Genomic DNA, 20,046 nt, shown 5'->3' with positions numbered 1-20,046 from the left:
ATTTACTTAAACAGATTCCATTTTTTATCTTCCCTTTTGTGTTTTTTTAAATCTCCAATCACCTTTTTTTTATGTTGCAAGTTTGTTACCAAATTGAAGTAGCTATAGTTATTTTTTAGGTGTTTTCCCCCTTTAACCTTTATGCTATAATAAAGTATTTAAAAATTTATTCTGATAAAGAGTTGCAATTTTATGATTCTATCTGTCTATTTATCACCTTACTCAACATTTTTTGTGCTTTTGCCTTTTTGTTTCTGATAGAAAGCTCCTTTCAACATTTCTTGTAATACCTTAGTGTTAGTACCTTAGGTTTAGTGTTGATGAACTGCCTCAGCTTTTGTTTGTTAGAGAGTCTACATTTCTCCTTCATATCTGAATGATAACTTTGGTAGATTGAATATTCTTGGCTGACAGTTTTCATCTTTCAGTATTATGAGAGTGTCATTCCATTCTCTCCTGGCCTGTAGAATTTCTGCTGAGAAATCTACTCAGCCTAATGGCAGTCCCTTGGTAGGTTACCATCCTTTTTTCCTTGGCTGTCTTTAATATTCTTTGTCATTGACTTTTGACAATATTATTATAATATGTCTTAGAGATGGTCTTTCTGCATTGAGATGATTAGGTGTTCCCTTAGCTTCATAGACTTGTGTTTCCTATTCCTTTCTCAGGTTTGGGAAGTGCTCAGCTATTTATTTAAATAAACTCTGTATTCCCTTCTCCCTTTCTTCTGCTTCTGGGATACCCATTACACTAATGTTGCTCTTCCTAAAAGAGTTCGATAGCTCTCATAGAATTTCCTTATTTTTAACAATATCTTATTTCTCTTTCCTCTTCTATTTTGTATCATTTCTATATTTCTGTCTTTGAGCTCACTCTCTCCCATGTGGTCATCTCTATTACCAATGCTTTCTAATGCATTCTTTATCTCATTTATTGAGTTATTGAGCTCTAGGATTTCTTCAGTTCTTGTTTTAGAGTTAACCTCCTTGGTAAAATATTCCATCTGTTCATTAATTTTATTCCTGAGTTCATTGAACTGCCTTTCTCAGTTTTCTTGTAGTTTGTCGAATTTCTTCATGGCAGCTATTTTGAATTCTCTATCAATTAGATCACAATATTCAGTGACTTTAAGTTTGGTTTCTAGAGAACTGTCATTTTCTTTTAGTGGTACAGTTATTGTGGTTCTTGATGGTACTTGATGAGTTGTACCACCCCCCGCCCCCGCCCATTACTCTGAAACAATTTTCGCTCATCTCTATTAATTTCTACATGCTTATTTTCATTGACTATCATGAAATATGTAAAAGAAAGTACAAAAAAGGATCTAGTGCATGTAAAACTAGTAGGTAGACTGTTAATAAAGAAAGGCTTTCTAATGCTAGGGAGAAAGTATGACTAAGTGCTTTTCAGCCCACAGCAGATTTGTATTTTTCAAAGTTTTCCTTTCCCCAGCTACCCTAGCTACTACCTAACTGTTCTTGAAGTGCCTTGCAGTCTATGAAAGAATGGAGCATGTAGTAGGAACCCCTTTGAGGGAACATAGTTATTGAATAAAAGTGGGCTTTCACAAAAATTTTACAAAAACAACTTTTGCCTAGCTAGTGATGTTAAATTTTGTTTATTACTTAATTGGCTTCTAAAACCAAAGCCCATCGATATGTTTTAAAAGCCTTTTAATTCAGAATTCCTTCTGTAATACATCTAGCTGTCTACAAGCTTGGATGATAAGTCTTTACCCCAACTTCATCACCTGTTCTCTATTCATCATGTATTTACAGATTTATTTAAAGAGATTACAACTCTTGAAAAGATCAGAAAAGATAAGATGCCTATAAATGAACTGAGCTCCCAACTCTTGAGTGCTGGAATTCAATTAAGCAACAAGACATTCCAGGAGATTCTGAGTGAAGCATCTGTTGATGGTGAGTCTTTCTGAAAGAGCAATCTGTGTCTAGCTTTTTGAAGCTCTAATTTTTCTGTGTACGTGGGATGTCTGTTGTGTATGTGTGTATTTTAGATAAGCCAGTTCTTAGAAATATAATGAGAACATAGGCATATTGAAAGCTAATTAAAATTATTTTTTTTTCTGGAAATATTTTTAAGAGGCACTCTCTGTTTATCTAGCATCAAATTTATAAAAGGTATACATCAACATTTAATTATTTACTATAATTAGATTTTCCCCTTTCCCTTGACAGAGATTATGGGTAAAAGTATTTTAAATTAGTTGGTTTTTATCCAGCTACTTTTCAGAAACCACAAAATTTGCTCATCCCCCTCTCCCTGTCATGGTTATTTAATGATTATTAGCATTGACACTTTAACATTTCATAATCCTTGTACTTTACTTTTAAGAAACTGGTGAAGTAAGTCTCAAACAAATTTTGGAAACTTTGAACACAAGTAAGCCAGCTTCTGAGTTTAAAGGTGGGTCAATAAATATTTCCTTTTAGATATTTGTCATAGTTTGCATTGTATTTTGTCATTATTATTATTTTTTAGATGGTGTTGTGAGATATAAATGTTATACAAATGAACTGTGAATTTTTGTAACTAAAGTGCACAATTTGGTAAGTTTTGACGTACGCGCACATTTATGAAACTATCATCACAATCAATCAATCAATAAAGAACACATCCCTCCACCCCCAAATTTCCTTATGTCCCTTTGTAATCTCTCCTGCCTTTCCATATCCTTCTTCTCATCCCCAGGCGACCACTGATATGCTTTCTGTCAGTAGAGATTTGCTAGCATTACCTGGAACTTTATATAAGTGGATGTACTCTTTTTTGCTGGATTCTTTCACTCAGAGTAATTATTTTGAGATTCATTCATGTTGTAGCATGTATCAGTAGTTCATTCTCGTTTATGATTGAATAGTATTCCATTTTATAGACATACCACAGTTTATTTACTTACCTGCTGATGCACATTAGGTTGTTTCCAATTTCGGGCTGTTACAAATAAAGCTTTTATGAACATTTGTGTAAGTCATTGTATGGATATATGCTTTAATTTCTCTTGGGTGATTACCAATGATTGGCTGGATCATTTAATAGGTGTATGTTTAACTTTTTAAGAAACTGCCAATTTCCAAAGTGGTTACATCATTTTACATTCCCACCAGCAATGTAAGAGAGTTACAGTTCTTTCAAATTCTTGCCAATACTGGGTACAGTTAGTCTTTTAAATTTTAACCATTCTAACAAGTGTGTAGTGGTATCCCATTGTAGGTTTTTTTTTTAATGTTAAAAATTTTATTTATTTTCTTATTTGGCTGCATTTGGTTTTCATTGCTGCATGCAGGCTTTCTCTAGTTGTGGTGAGCAAGGGCTACTCTTCCTTGTGGTCCATGGGCTTCTCATTGCAGTGGCTTCTCATGTTGCAGAGCACGGGCTTTAAGTGCACAGGCTTCAGTAGTTGCAGCACATGGGCTCAGTAGCTGTGGTTCGCAGGCTCTAGAGCACAGGCTTAGTAGTTGTGGCAGATAGGCTTAGCTGCTCTACGGCATGTGGGATTTTCCCTGACCAGGATCGAACTCATGTCCCCTGCATTGGCAGGCGGATTCTTAGCCACTGTGCCACGAGGGAAGTCCCTCATTGTGGTTTTAATTTGTATTTCCTTAATGACTAATGATGCTGAGCATCTTCTCATGTGCTTATTTGCCATCTGTATATCTTCTTTGGTAAAGTATCTGTTCAGATCTTTTGCCCACTTTTTAAGTTGGATTGTTTTTCTTATTTCTTTAAATATTCTGGATACAACTCCTATATCAGATGTGTACTTAGCAAATATTTTCTTTGAGTCTTTTGCTTGTCTCTTTATTTTCTTCATTTTCTTTACAGTGTCCTTGGACATTAATTTTAATTTTGATGAAGTCTAATTAATCAATTTTTTTCTCTTATGTATTGTGCTTTTGGTGTTATGTGTATGAACTCCTTGCCTTACCAGAGGTTACAAAGGCTTTTTGGTATGTTTTATTCTAAAAATTTATGGGTTCTGATTTTACATTTTAGGCATATGATCCACTTTTAGTTAAACTTTGTATATGGAGTAAAGTTTGGATCAAAGTTCTTTTTTTTCCCCCTTGCGTATGGATATCCATTTGTTCCAGCACCATTGTTGAAAAGACTATGCTTTCTCCATTGATTTGTCTTTGTACTTTTATAGAAAATCATATATATATATATATAGAGTTGACCATTGAACAACACAGCTTTGAACTGCTTGGGTCTACTTATACATGGATTGTTTTGAATAAACATGTACTGTGGTAGTATGCAATCCGAAGTTGGTTGAATCTGCAGATGTGGAACCATGGACATGGAAGGCCAACAGTAGAGTTATATGTGGATTTTTGACTGTACAGAGGCCAATGCCCCAAACCCCACATTGTTCAAGGGTCAAATGTGTGTGTGTGTGTGTGTGTGTGTGTGTATGTATTTTTTCCTGGATTCTGCATTCTGTGTTATTGATCTTTTGTCTGTGTTTACACTAATAACAACATTGTCTAATTACTGTAACTTTATAATAAACATTGAAATCCATTAGGTAGTATCAGTTCTCCAACTTTGCTTTACTTTTCAAAAGTTGTTTCAGCTATTCTGGGTCTTTTACATTGCCATATGAATTTTAGAACAAGTTTATAAATTTCTACAAAAAAAGCCTACTGGAATTTACTGGAGAAATTAGGGGGCTCATGAATTAAGATTTGTTGGAAAATTCCTTATCTAATATGTTAATCCTGCAACTTTTTTGGTGTATCTGTACTTTGCCTCTTATATTCTCTTAGATAAACTAAGGATTTTGATCCAAAGAGTAATCTTGAATGTATGATGATTTGTATAACCCATTGACAAAGCAGTTAGGGACATGGGACTAATCCTGAGGGTCCTGTATAGAGGGGAAAACTCCTAGAGGTTTAGATAAGACCCGGAGGAATGCAGAGTGCTTCAGCTTGAAAGAACCTCTAGCATTTTCATTTTCTTCATAGAAATCTATAATCTATTTCCTATAATCTTGAAACTCTTCAGTCCACATTTCATCTACAGGTTTTGTGGCATTTGATCTTTGTGAATAAATATATTTTAGGTTAAAAATAAAGGCCATTTCTACATTTAGGCACAATGTATTTCTGAAAACTTTACTACTCCCACAGTTTTAGGGGTACTTTTAATAAGAGAGTAAAAGTTATGAGGACTAAGCAAAAAATGGAGCAGCAAAATATGTAAATAGAAGAAAATTCATGGCTAATAACATTATGCTCTGAAGTTTGGGTAGTTTCTTAGAGATAAGCCCTGAGATCTCTCTCACTGACGCAAAATTAAACATTTCCCTACAAGATGCAATAAGGACTACATTTAAACTTAAAGAAACTGTTTTATTCAGTTAAATTAAAAAAATCAGTCAACTTTTTTTTTGTATTGAGACAAAAATAACTGATTTCTCAAGAAAATGCTTAGAATAAAGGATTTGTTTGGCTTATTAATTTTGGAATCATAAAGTTAATAGAGATACATGTTTGGACAATAGTGTGGAATTTTAGGTACATCATTGTTCATAAGTTTCCAAAGGGTATTAAGTGACTTATAGAATCTTCATTTGCTTTCAGATATACACACTGCCCTCAATACTGTCAGCTTGATGAACTGCAACAGAATTCAAGCTAATGACTTGAAAGATGCTTTTGATGAACTCAGTGTTTCTGTAAAGCCTGAAGAACATCAGATGTTAGAGAAACACTTGACGCTGACGGTATGTATAACAATTATAAGTTGGTTTTCTGAATAAAGTGATAAATTTTTCGACTCCCCTTCCATATCTTCTACTCATCACTCCCCATCAACTTTCTCTTTATTATCCTGATGGAAAAAAAAATTCTAATAGAGCAAATCTACTGAGATCATGAATTTATCTTGATTAAAAAAATCTTTGCATATGATTAGTAAGATTTTTTAAAGCTTTTTAGCCCCATCAAATATCGTGTGTTGATTCCATCAGGGTATATTTGTTAGCTTATATATTTTTAGCACCTACAGTGCTATAGAAATCAGGAAATGTTAAAAAAAATCAGGAAATGTAAAGTAAATCTCTGAGAAGGTTGTGCAGAATGAAGTGAAACTGCTTTTGACCAGGGAAAGATTAGAAGAGAACTTTATCCACTCTGTGTGAAATATTTATGGCATAAGTTTGATTAATTTGAATCCTAAGAGCTTTCAGAGAAATCAATATATATTATTTTCAAATTTTGCAAATTATTATGTGTTTTTAAGATTAACTTGAAATCAATTTCTATAAGTATTTTCTTTTTTACATTATTTAAATGAGCTTTTGACATTGCTTCATCAATCATATTGGCTGGGGCTCCTGTATGGCCCCACTTCTGGGGCCCATTGTCATCTGTGTGAACAGCATTCCTTGGTGCTGTACAGTTAATGTCCTGCATGACTATGTGTGGCAGACCTGATCTTGAGTGCCTGTTATATGTAAGGTGTCATGTAATATGTAATCAAATAAATATAAAATATTCATATTTAGGAAGCTTTTGGTCTAGGTTCGTAAGGCAAGATATAAACAACAAAAGGTATATTATAATATAGGAGATAAAAGTTCACTGAATGTGCAGTGTTACATGGCAGAACTTGAATAATTATCAGGGAAACAGTGATGTGATACTGTAATTTATAATAAGAAATATGTATTTAGTCTCTGTACCCATTTCTGGCACAGAGCTCCTAAAACTCTCATAAATTCCTAAGTGATAAGAGTACTAGGAGCATCTTTTGTTGTAATGAGGCAACTCTGGGTGGGCTTCTGGATGTATGCTGGATGGGGGCTGGTTACCATAAAGACCAAGCCAAGATTAGAAGCATATAATTTTCAGCCCCCCACCCCCCCCCCCCCAAGATGGAATAGGGGCTGGAAAATGAGTGAATGATTGATCATGCCTATGTGAGGAGTCTTGCTTGAGACCTTCCCAGATATCATCTTATATATCTCTTCATCTGGCTGTTCATCTGTATACTTTATCATACCCTTTAATAAACTGGCACATATAACTAAGTGTTGCCCTGAGTTCTGTGAGGTGATCTAGTGGGAGGAGGTCATAGGAACACCCAGTTTGTAGCCAAGTTGGACAGAAGTTGTGGGTAACCTGTGGTCCTCCTACTTGCAATTGGCATCTGAAGTGGGGGTGCATGTGTCTTATGAGACTGAGCTCTTAACCTATGGGATCTGATGCTATCTCCAATAGGTAGTGACACAAAGGAGAAACACATAAAGACTGAATTTTTCTCATACAGGTGATACTGTGTTGTATGAGAGTTCAGAGGAAAGCTATTTCATTCATTCAATGAAAGTTTATTGAGCACCTATTGCTTGCTAAGCACTAAATATAAAGGTAAAAACGTTTACAGTATATAGAGATGACTAACAATGAGAACATCAATTAAACACCGTGATACTGTACTATACCAGTTAAATACTATGATATAGGTAAACATTCATTGAGTGTTAGGGAAAACAATAGGTACCTAGCCCACACAGGGTTGGATAGGGTAGTCAGAAGATTCTTCCCAGAACAGATGACATTGGAATTGAGTTTTGAAATATTAGTAGGAAGTAGCCAAGAATTGGGAGTGCAAGGAAGTAGACTGGAAGGAGTTAGGAGGGAATGCTCAGAAATCAAAGGAACTCTAAGTAGTCTAGTAGGACTTACACCAGTGGATCTGAGACTGATTTATATCAGTATTACTTAGGGAATTCATTAAAAACCCAGATGCTTTGATCTCACTCTAGATCTCTTGCTTCAGAGATCTGCATCAGAGCCAAGGTGTATGTATGTGTGTCTGTTTTTCAACGAGCCTTATAGTTCATGTTGAAATCATGAATCAGAGTTTGACCATTGACTTGGCGGTGATAGTAGAGAGAAAGAGAGAGGGAGAGAGAGAGGTGAAGTCAAGAGCAGATCAAGAAGGGTTTTGTTTTTGTTTTTGTTTTCTGAGCAAAAGAGTTAGAACTTTATCCTGAAGGCTCTAGGGAGTCATTGAAGAATTCAACATTGAAAAGCGACACGATTAATTTTGTACTTTGTAATAGGCATTCTGATAGTGGTGGTAAGAAAGGACTAAAGGTTGTGACAACATGGATGGACCTAGAGAGTATCATGCTAAGTGAAAGAAGTCAGACAGAGAAAAACAAATCCCGTATGAGTTTACTTATAAATCTAATAAACAAAACAAAGGAACAAACATAAAACCTAAACCAAGTCACAGATACAGAGGGCGCACAGATAATTGCCAAAGGGGTGTAGGGTGAGGGGATGAGAGAAATAGGTGAGAGAAATTAAGAAATGAAAACAGTAATAATGTAATATCTTTGTATGATGACAGATGGTAACTATACTTATCATGGTGATCATCTTGTAAGGTAAAGAAATATCAAATCATGTTGTACATCAGGAACTAACATAGTGTTGTAGATCAATTATACTTAAAAAAAAAAACCCACAAACAAACAAACTTATAGAAAAAGAAATCAGATTTGTGGTTACCAGAGGCAGGGGGTTCGGGGGAGAGGGAATTTGGATGAAAGTGGTCAAAAGGTACAATATTCTGGTTATAAAATAAATAAGTACTAAGGACGTACATACAACATAATAAATATAATTAACACTGCCGTATGTTGTGCACGGAAGTTGTTAAAAGAGTAAATCCTAAGAGTCCTCATCACAAGGAAAAACGTTTTTTCTTCTTCTTTAATTTTGTATATATATAAGATGATGGATGTTCACTAAACTTAGTAATCATTTTACAATATATGTAAATCAAATCATTTTGCTGTACATCTTAAACTTACACAATGCTGTATGTCAATTATATCTCGAAAAAACTGGAAGAAAAAAAGGACTAAAGGAGGGTAAGGTTGAAAATAGGGAGACATTTTAAAAGGTATACAGTTATCCAGGTTAAAAATCATGCGTGTTGAACTAAGGCATTGATTGGCTCTAGGGATGGAAAGAAGGGAACAAATATGAGATCTAGGAGACAGAACTTCATTGTTGTGTAAGTTAAGGAAGGGCGAGGGAGATGAATTAAGGATGAATAACAGATTTCTGGCTTGGGAGACTTACTTCATGGTGATGCCTTCTAATAAGATAGGAGGAGGATCAGGTTTTAGTGCAAAGATGAGGATATATTGTGTTTGAGATGCTTGTGGACATAAAATTGAAGATGTGCAGTAGACAGTGTAGGCTAGAAATAGAAACTTGCAAGTCATCAGCATAGAGTTTGTAGTTACAAGAAAATTCAGGAAAAATAGAGTATAATAAAATGAGGGCCAAGGATAGAGTACTGGGGCGTGCTAACATTTAAGTAATGGCAAAGAAAGAGTAGTTCATAAAGGACATTAAGAAGAAGTAACCAGAATGGTAGGAGAGAAACCGAGAGAAAGCTGTAACCACAAAACAACGAGAAATAGTTTGAAGAGGGAAAGTGTTAAATAAGACAAAAAATTTAAAAGTGCTCATTGGTTTGGCAGTAGTTAACTGGTGAACGTGGTAAAAGCAGTTTCAGGGGTGGTGAAAGCGGTGTGTGAGGTGTGAATGAGGATATGATAAACTATGAATAAAAACATTTCTTTCCAGAAATTAGGTTGTGAAGGAACGGAAAGGAAAGGGCAGTAGCTAGAGGGGAATATAGGCTCAAGGGAAGGCTTTCTTGAAAATGACTTATATGGTTTTGACATGAATAAGATTTGGATACATACAGAATGGATAGCTATCTGGAAGAAAGTTTACAGAGGTAAAAAATTATAAGATTCTTTAAGGGAACCAGTGTAACTCATTGTGGAAGTCCTTTGCGTTTCTTGAATTTATCAATTTATCTTTGTACTGTTTTTGTCTTTACAGAAAAGGGACATGTTTCCCTGAAGACTGCCCTTTTAGCATTGAAAAGCAATAAGTGTTTTAAAGATTTTAGAGGTGAGAATAATTAGGAAGTTTTATACACATTTAGAACATTGGTAATATTTGCCATAATTGTTGAAAAGTGATGGGCCACTTACATAAAAACATAACTAACATACTACAGGATTAAATGAGTCGTATACATTTAGTATTTTAGGAGTTCAGATGAAGGTGATCTTTTTATGTTCACTGAAGTCCAGTTTTTAACATTACTTAAAGTTCATAATTGAAGCAAATAATACGCCTTCTAACAAGAATGCCAAAAATATGTGACCTTAAAAATGCTTTAGTTAATAAATTTGTTTTTGGATAAGTAACATATTCATACAGATCATAAATTAAAAAGTATAAAAAGAGCAGGAGGAGATCAAGATGGTGGAGTAGGAGGATGCTGACTGAGCTCACCTCCCCCCACAAGCACGTCAAAAATACATTTGCATGTGGAGTAAATCTCACTGAAAAATTGAAGACTGGCAGAAATACTCTTATACAACCGAGACTGTGAAGAAAGATCCCCATGGAGTTGGGTAGGAAGGGAAGTGAAGTGATCAGGTCAGGACCTGTGCCCCTAGCAGGGAGCACAGAGGAGGAGACGGATTACAAGGGCTCAGAGATACTCCTTGGGGAGTAAACAGTTCAAACCACATATTGGGCAGCCCAGCCCTGGCGTCTGACATTGGGAAGATAAGTCCCCCTAGCTGGTTTGAAAACCAGTGGGACTAACAGGAGGGCTGTAAGAAACCTAAACTTAACTTGTGAAAAGCATGCAAGTGCTTGCTTACTCCCAGGAACAAGGCAGAGGAAGCAGATTGAAAGTGCCTGGGACTCTGGCTGGTTTCCTGTGACTACCCCAGTGCAAACCCTGGCCGATACTAAGCACCTGCTCTGGCCCCTCTGGCTCTGGTGCAGCTCCACACTAGGGAGAAGGCTGCCATTGCTAAGGAGAGTGCACAGTGGGGGAAGGAGCCAGCACAGCATCCAAATGGGGTGAAGGTGGCCATTACTGGTGTTCTCAGCAGCAGATTGGGAGGGGTCTGGAGCTCTGACTGGTATTTGAGTTCACTCTGGCCCCTCTTGCTACAGTGCTGCTTCCCTCTGGGGCAAAGATACCATTCCTGGGAGGGGAGAGAGCACACATTTGGAGGGAACAGAACCAGTTTGAACCCAACCCTTAGGGCTTCTGCTCTAGCACCTTTGGACTCATCCTGCCCCCAATAGGGTGGTGACAGCTACTGAGTATAGAAGAAGCTCTGGCTCAACGTGGCTCTGGCTCCAGCCCCTCTATTTCCAGTGCCACCTCCCACCAAGGTGATAGCTGCTAGCACACCCTTGGGGAAGACATGATCCTTGTTCATATTTTTTAGGTCTTCCACCAAAGCCACACATAGACTGCATGGGGGCACTCTCATACAAGACACCCCTTTAAGCCTGGAACAGGTGACATTCACTTAAATTCATAGAGACAGAGAAAGTTAAGCAAAAATGAGAGGACAGAGGAATTTCTTTCAAAGAAAAGAACAAGAACCACCCCCCACTGAAAAAACAACAAGGAAACAGACAAAAAAATTTCCCAGATAAAGTGTTCAAAGCATTAGTAATAAGAATGCTATCTGGGAGAAGAATCAAGATGGTGGAATAGGAGGACGTGTGCTCACTCCCTCTTGCAAGAGCACTGGAATTACAACTAACTGCTCAACAACCATTGACAGAAAGACACTGGAACTCACCAAAAAAAACCACCCCACATCCAGAGACAAAGGAGAAGCCGCAATGAGACGGTAGGAGGGGCGCAATCACGTTAAAATCAAATCCCATAAATGCTGGGTGGGTGACTCACAAGCTGGAGAACAGTTATATCACAGAAGTCCTGAGGATTCTGAGCCCCACGTCAGGATTCCTAACCTGGCGGTCCAGCAACGGGAGGAGGAATCCCCAGAGAATCAGACTTTGAAAGCCAGCGGGATTTGATTGCAGGACCTCCACAGGACTGGGGGAAATGGAGACTCCACTCTTGGAGGGCACACAAAAAAGCGTGCTCACCAGGACCCAGGGGGAAGGAGCAGTGACCCCATAGGAGACTGAAGCAGACCTACCTGCTGGTGTTGGAGGGTTGCCTTCAGAGGTGGGGGGCAGCTGTGGCTCACCGAGGAGACAGGGACACTGGCAGCAGGGGTTCTGAGAAGTGCTTATTGGCGTGAGCCCTTCCAGAGTGCACCATTAGCTCCACCAAAGAGCCTGTAAGCTCCAGTGCTAGGTCACCTCAGGCCAAACGACCACCAGCATGGGAACACAGCCGCACCCATTGGCAGACAAGCAGATTAAAGTGTCACTGAGCTCCACCCACCAAATTGGATTAAAGTTTTACTGAGCTCCACCCACCCAGCCCAACCCACCATCAGTCCCTCCCATCAAGAAGCACCCACAAGCCTCCTAGACAGCTTCCTCCACAAGAGGGCAGACAGCAGAATCAAGCAGTATCAGCAGTATTTCATCTTGTGGAACTGAAAATCACAGCCACAGAAAGACACAGAAAATGAAAAGGCAGAAGACTTTGTACCAGATGAAGGGACAAGATAAAACCCCAGAAAAACAACTAAATGAAGAGGCGATAGGCACTCTTCTGGAAAAAGAATTTAGAATAATGATGGTGAAGATGATCCAGGACTTTGAAAAAAGATTGGATGCAAAGATCGAAAAGTTGCAAGAAAAGTTTACCAAAGACCTAGAAGAATTAAAGAACAAACAAACAGAGATATGCAACACAATATGTGAAATGAAAAATACACTAGAAGGAACCAATAGCACATTAACTGAGGCAGAAGGACGAATAAGTGACCTGGAAGACAGAATGGTGATAATCACTGATGCAGAAAAGAATAAAGAAAAAAGAATGAAAAGAACTGAAGACAGCCTAAGAGACCTCTGGGACAATGTTAAACGCACCAACATTTGCATTATAGGGGTCCCAGAAGGAGAAGAGAGAGAGAAAGGACCCGAGAAAATACTGGAAGAGATTATAGTTGAAAACTTCCCTAACATGGGAAAGGAAATAGCTACCCAAGTGCAGGAAGCGCAGAGAGTCCCAGGCAGGATAAACCCAAGGAGAAACACTCCAAGACATATAGTAGTCAAGCTGACAAAAATTAAAGACAGAGAAAGGTTATTAAAAGCAACAAGGGAAAAACGACAAATAACATACAAGGGAACTCCCATAAGGGTAACAGCTGATTTCTCAGCAGAAACTCTGCAAATCAGAAGGGAGTGGCACAATATATTTCAAGTGATGAAAGGGAAGAACCTACAACCAAGAATACTCTGCGCAGCAAGGATCTCATTCAGATTCAACAGAGAAATCAAAAGCTTTACAGACAAGCAACAGCTCAGAGAATTCAGCACCACCAAACCAGCCTTACAACAAATGCTAAAGGAACTTCTCTAAGCAGGAAACATAAGAGAAGAAAAGGACCTACAGAAACAACAACAAAACAATTAAGAAAATGGTAATAGGAACATACATATTGATAATCACCTTGAATGTAAATGGACTAAATGCACCAACCAAAAGACACAGACTGGCTGAACGGATACAAAAACAAGATGCATATATATGCTGTCTACAAGAGAGCCACTTCAGACCTAGGGACACATACAGACGGAAAGTGAGGGGATGGAAAAAGATATTCCATGCCAATGGAAATCAAAAGAAAGCTGGAGTAGCGATACTCACATCAGAGAAAATAGACTTTAAAATAAAAAATGTTATAAGAGACAAGAAAGGATACTACATAAAGACTGAGGGATCAATCCAAGAAGAAGAGATAACAATTATAAATATATATGCACCCAATATAGGAGCACCTCAATACATAAGGCAAATGCTAACAACTGTGAAAGAGGAAATCGACAGTAACACAATCATAGTGGGGGACTTTAACACCCCACTTACACCAATGGACAGATCATCCAGGCAGAAAATTAATAAGGAAACACAAGCTTTAAATGACACAATAAACCAGGTGGATTTAATAGATATCTATAGGACATTACATCCAAAAACAGAAGATTACACATTCTTCTCAAGTGCACATGGAACATTCTCCAGGATAGATCACATTTTGGGTCACAAATCAAGCCTTGGTAAATTCAAGAAAATTGAAATTGTATCAAGCATCTTTTCTGACCACAATGCTATGAGATTAGAAATCAATTACAGGAAAAAAACTGTAAAAAACACAAACACATGGAGGCTAAACAATACGCTACTAAATAACCAACAGATCACTGAAGAAATCAAAGAGGAAATCAAAAAATACCTAGAGACAAATGACAATGAAAACATAACGATCCAAAACCTATGGGATGCAGCAAAGGCAGTTCTAAGAGGGAAGTTTATAGCGATACAATCCTACCTCAAGAAACAAGAAACATCCCAAATAAACAATCTAACCTTACACCTAAAGAAACTAGAGAAAGAAGAGCAAGCAAAACCCAAAGTTAGTAGACGGAGAGAAATCATAAAGATCAGAGCAGAAATAAATGAAAGAGACAAAGAAAACAATAGCAAACATCAATAAAACTAAAAGCTGGTTCTTTGAGAAGATAAATAAAATTGATAAACCTCTAGCAAGACTCATCAAGAAAAAGAGGGAGAGGACTTAAATCAATAAAATTAGAAATGAAACAGGAGAAGTTACAACTGACACCGCAGAAATAAAAAGCACCATAAGAGATTACTACAAGCAACTATATGCCAATAAAATGGACAACCTGGATGAAATGGACAGATTCTTAGAAAAGTATAACCTTCCAAGACTGAATCAGGAAGACATAGAAAATATGAACAGACCAATCACAAGTAATAAAATTGAAACTGTGATTAAAAATCTCCCAACAAACAAAAGTCCAGGACCAGATGGATTCACAGGTGAATTTTATCAATCATTTAGAGAAGTGCTAACACCCATCCTTCTCAAACTCTTCCAAAGAATTGCAGAGGAAGGAACAATCCCAAACTCATTTTATGAAGCCACCCATCACCCTGATACCAAAACCAGACAAAGATACTACAAAAAAAGAAAACTACAGACCAATATCACTGATGAATTTGGATGCAAAAATTCTCAACAAAATACTAGCCAACAGAATCCAACAACACATTAAAAGGATCATACACCACGATCAAGTGGGGTTTATCCCTGGAATGCAAGGATTCTTCAATGTACGCAAATCAGTCAATGTGATACACCAAATTAACACACTGAAGGATAAAAACCACATGATCATCTCAACAGATGCAGAAAAAGCTTTTGACAAAATTCAACACCCATTTATGATAAAAACTCTCCAGAAGGTGGGCATAGAGGGAACCTACCTCAACATAATAAAGGCCATATGTGACAAACCCACAGCAAACATCATTCTCAATGGGGAAAAACTGCAAGCATTCCCTCTAAGATCAGGAACAAGGCAAGGATGTCCACTCTCGCCACTACTATTCAACGTAGTTTTGGAAGTCCTTGCCACAGCAATCAGAGCAGAAAAAGAAATAAAAGGAATCCAAATTGGAAAAGAAGAAGTCAAACTGTCACTGTTTGCAGATGACATGATACTATACATAGAAAATCCTAAAGATGCCACCAGAAAACTACTCAAGCTAATCAATGAATTTAGTAAAGTTGCAGGATACAAAATTAACACACAGAAATCTCTTGCATTTCTATACACCAACAATGAAAGATCAGAAAGAGAAATTAAGGAAACAATCCCATTCACCATTGCAACAAAAAGAATAAAATACCTAGGAATAAACCTAACCAAGGAGGTAAAAGACCTGTACTCAGAAAACTATAAGACACTAATGAAAGAAATCAAAGAAGACACAAACAGATGGAGGGACATACCATGTTCTTGGATTGGAAGAATCAACATTATGAAAATGACTATATTACCGAAAGCAATTTACAGATTCAATGCAATCCCGATCAAATTACCAATGGCATTTTTCACAGAACTAGAACAAGAAATTTTATGATTTGTATGGAAACGCAAAAGACCCCGAGTAGCCAAAGCAATCTTGAGAAGGAAAGACAGAGTTGGTGGAATCAGGCTTCCTGACTTCAGGCTATACTACAAGGCTACAGTGATCAAGACAGTATGGTACTGGCACAAAAACAGAAGTATAAATCAATGGAACAGGATAGAAAGCCCAGAGATAAACTATGGTCAACTAATCTATGACAAAGGAGGCAAGGATATACAATGGAGAAAAGGCAGCCTCTTCAATAAGTGGTGCTGGGAAAACTGGACAGCTATGTGGAAAAGAATGAAATTAGAACACTTCCTAACACCATACACAAAAATAAACTCCAAATGGATAAAAGACCTAAATGTAAGGCCAGACACTATAAAACTCCTAGAGAAAAACATAGGAAGAACACTCTTCGACGTAAATCACAGCAAGATCTTTTTTGATCCACCCCCTAGAATAATGGAAATAAAAACAAAAATAAATAAGTGGGACCTAATGAAACTTCAGAGCTTCTGCACAGCAAAGGAAACTATAAGCAAGATGAAAAGACAACCCTCAGAATGGGAAAAATATTTGCAAATGAATCAATAGACAAAGGATTAACCTCCAAAATAAATAAACAGTTCATCCAGCTCAATATCAAAAAAATAAACAACCCAATCAAAAAATGGGCACAAGACCCAAATAGGCATTTCTCCAAAGAAGACATACGGATGGCCAAGAGGCACAGAAAAGGTGCTCAACATCACTCATTATTAGAGAAATGCAAATCAAAATGACAATGAGGTATCACCTCACACCGGTGAGAATGGGCATCATCAGAAAATCGACAAACAGTAAATGCTGGAGAGGGTGTGGAGAAAAAGGAAGGCTCTTGCATTGCTGGTGGGAATGTAAATTGATACAGCCACTATGGAAAACAGTATGGAGGTTCCTTGCAAAACTAAAAATAGAACTACCATATGAACCAGCAATCCCACTACTGGGCATATACCCAGAGAACACCATAATTCAAAAAGACACATGCACTCCAATGTTCACTGCAGCACTATTTACAATAGCCAGGACATGGAAGCAACCTAAATGTCTATCAACAGATGAATGGATAAAGAAGGTGTGGTACATACATACAATGGAATATTACTCATCTGTGCAAAACAATGAAACTGGGACATTTGTAGAGACATGGATGGACCTAGAGACTGTCATACAGAGTGAAGTGAGTCAGAAGGAGAAAACAAATATTGTATATTAACACATATACGTGAAGTATAGAAAAATGGTACAAATCAACCGGTTTGCAAGGCAGAAATAGAGACACAGATGTAGAGAACAAACGTATGGACACCAAGTGGGGAAAGCGGGGACGGTTGGGGGGGGAGCGAATTGGGAGGTTGGGATATCAAATTGTACACTCTAAATATATGCAGTTTATTGTAAAAAATAAAAAAATAAAAAGTTAAAAAAAAGAATGCTATCTGAACTGTGAAGAGAATAATGAACACAGTGGGAATTTTAACAAGGAACTGGAAATTTAAAAAAGAATCAGAGCTGAAGAATATAATACTAGAAATTAAATTAAAAAATCACTAGAAGGAATTAACAGCAGACCAGGTGATACAGAAGATTGCATAAGTGACCTGGAAAATAGAATAATAGAAATCACCAATTCAGAACAGCAAAAAGAAAAACAAATTGAAGAATCAGAACAGTTTAAGGGTCTTCTAGGACAATATCAAGCATACTAACATTCACATTATAGGGGTCCCAGAAGAAGAAGAAGAGAGAGAGAAAGGGGTAGAAAATGTATCTGATGAAATTATGGCTGAAAATTTCCTGAACCTGAAGAATGAAATAGATATCCAGGTATAGGAAAAATAGAGGGTCCCAGACAAGAGGAACTCAAAGAGACCCACATCAAGACAATATCAAAGAGAGAATTCTAAAGGCAGCAAGAGAAAGACAAAGAGTCACTAACAGGGAACTCCCATCAGGATATCAGCTGATTTTTCTGCAGAAACTGTGCAAGGCAGAGGGAGTGGCATGATATATTTAAAGTGCTGAAAGGGAAAAACCTACAAACTGGATTGCTCTACCCAGCAAGATTATCATTCAGAATTGAAGGAAAGATAAAGAACTTCTCAGACAAGCAAAAACTAAGAGTTCATTAATATTAAACTGACCCTAAAAGAAATGTTAAAGGGTTGTCTCTAAGTGGAAAAGAAAAGGCTACAACAAAAGTAACAATTTATAGGAAAGGAGAAATCTCACTAGTAAAGGCAAATATGTAGTAAAGGCTGTGGATCAACCACTTAAATAAGTTAGCAGAAAGATTAAAAGACAAAAACTGTAAAATCAACTATAAATACAATAAACAATAAAGGGATAAACATGAAGATGTAAAATATGACATCTAAGAGAAAGCATGGGGAGAGGAGTAAAAAAAACGTAGATCTTTTAGGACGTGTTTGAACTTAAATGATTATCGGTTTAAAACAAATAGATATAGTTGTAGGTCATCGTATATATGAAGCCCATGGTAACTACAAATCAAACACCTACAACAGATACACAAAAACAGTCCACTAGTGGGTAGGTATGCCCTTGGCACTAATAGGCTAGATTGAGTACTCCAAAATGGGGCTTGCTAGCACCAGGGTCCTCATGGTTAACGAGCACCCCAAAATGGCTGCTGCCAGCATCTGTGTCCTCAGGGGGAGTCCCAGTTGTCTCTCTGGGAGGCTCTCCAAGATCAGTAAGTGGGTCTTATCCCAGCTGCTTTTCAATTACTGCCTCTGAGCTGGGACTCAGAGTGTATGAAGTTTTGCTTGTGCCCTTTAAAAGTGGAGTCCCAGTTGCCTATAGCTCCCTGGCTTTTTTGTACAGAAGCCATGCTGGCCCTTCAAAACCAGGCATTCTGATAATGAAAAAGAAATAGACCACAGAGATAGGGGAGTAAGAAGTACAAACTATTAGGTATGAAATGAGCTACATGAGGAAACAAACTTACAGTTACCAGGGAGTAAGGGGGTGGGAAATAAATTGGGAGATTGGGCTTGACATATACATACTACTATATTTAAAATAGATAACTAATAAGGACCTACTGTATAGCACAGGGAACTCTACTTAATACTCTATAATGGCCTATATGGGAAAAGAATCTAAAAAAGAGTGGATATATGTATATGTATAACTGATTCCCTTTGCTGAACACCTGAAACTAACACAACATTGTAAATCAACTATACTCCAATTAAATAAAATAAGCTACATGATGTATTATTCAACATGGGGAATATAGCCAATATATATATTATAATAACCATAAATGGAGTATAACCTTTAAAAATTGTGAGTCACTGCATTCTATACCTGTAACTTATATAACATAGCAACTATACTTCAATAATAATTTTTTTAAAAAACAGGCATTCTGGAGGCTTGTCTTCCCAATGCAGGATCCCTGGGCTGGGGAGCCTTCTCTGGGGCTCTGGCCTCTGGCTCCTTGGGGAGAACCTCTGCAATTGTGATTATCCTACTGTTTGTGGGTCCCCTACCTGGCGATAAGGGTCTTGACTATAGCCCCTCTTTGCCTCTCCTGCCCATATTGTTGTGGTTCCTTCTTTCTGTCTTTAGTTGTGGCAAATCTTTTCTACTAGTCTTCAGGTCATTCTCATAGATAGTTGCTCTGTAAATAGTTGTAATTTTGGTGTGCCCTTGGGAGGAATCTCAGAGTGTTCCTACTCTGCTATCTTGGCCACACACACCCCTCGAAGATAAACCAATTATTAATGAGATGTTACCATATATATTCTCAGCCCTAAGTAAAAGAGAGTCATTATGAGTTTTAATGAAGGAATGGGAAAGAGGCAGACTGAGGGGGCTGTAACTGGGAAGCAGCAAAGAGCACACAGGACATATAAGGCAAGGATGGGGGAGCACGGGAAGCAGAAATGGACATACAGAGCTTAATTCCCACTATGGTTGCCTTACAATTGATCTTCTATTTTATATGTATGAAATGAGAGTTAAATACATACATCAAGAGAG

General features: G+C 37.4%; 2 protein-coding genes across 3 annotated transcripts in view; both read left to right on the top strand.

Annotated features, from left to right (window-relative positions):
• Positions 1–20,046, top strand: part of LOC130839970 (RAD52 motif-containing protein 1-like) — a 371,059-nt gene that overhangs the window by 271,025 nt on the left and 79,988 nt on the right. The gene's annotated exons all lie outside the window — the stretch shown is intronic.
• LOC130840237 (EF-hand calcium-binding domain-containing protein 13-like) overlaps positions 1–20,046 on the top strand; it is a 162,482-nt gene that overhangs the window by 117,279 nt on the left and 25,157 nt on the right. Inside the window, 5 exon segments of the mRNA XM_057715538.1 lie at positions 1,779–1,922; positions 2,356–2,427; positions 5,613–5,755; positions 10,875–11,014; positions 18,645–18,748. Of these exon segments, the coding sequence (XP_057571521.1) occupies positions 1,779–1,922; positions 2,356–2,427; positions 5,613–5,755; positions 10,875–11,014; positions 18,645–18,748 (603 nt within the window).

This window comes from Hippopotamus amphibius, chromosome 17 (genome assembly GCF_030028045.1).
Source record: "Hippopotamus amphibius kiboko isolate mHipAmp2 chromosome 17, mHipAmp2.hap2, whole genome shotgun sequence".
NCBI lineage: Eukaryota > Metazoa > Chordata > Mammalia > Artiodactyla > Hippopotamidae > Hippopotamus > Hippopotamus amphibius.
This window is presented reverse-complemented; position numbering and strand designations above follow the sequence as displayed.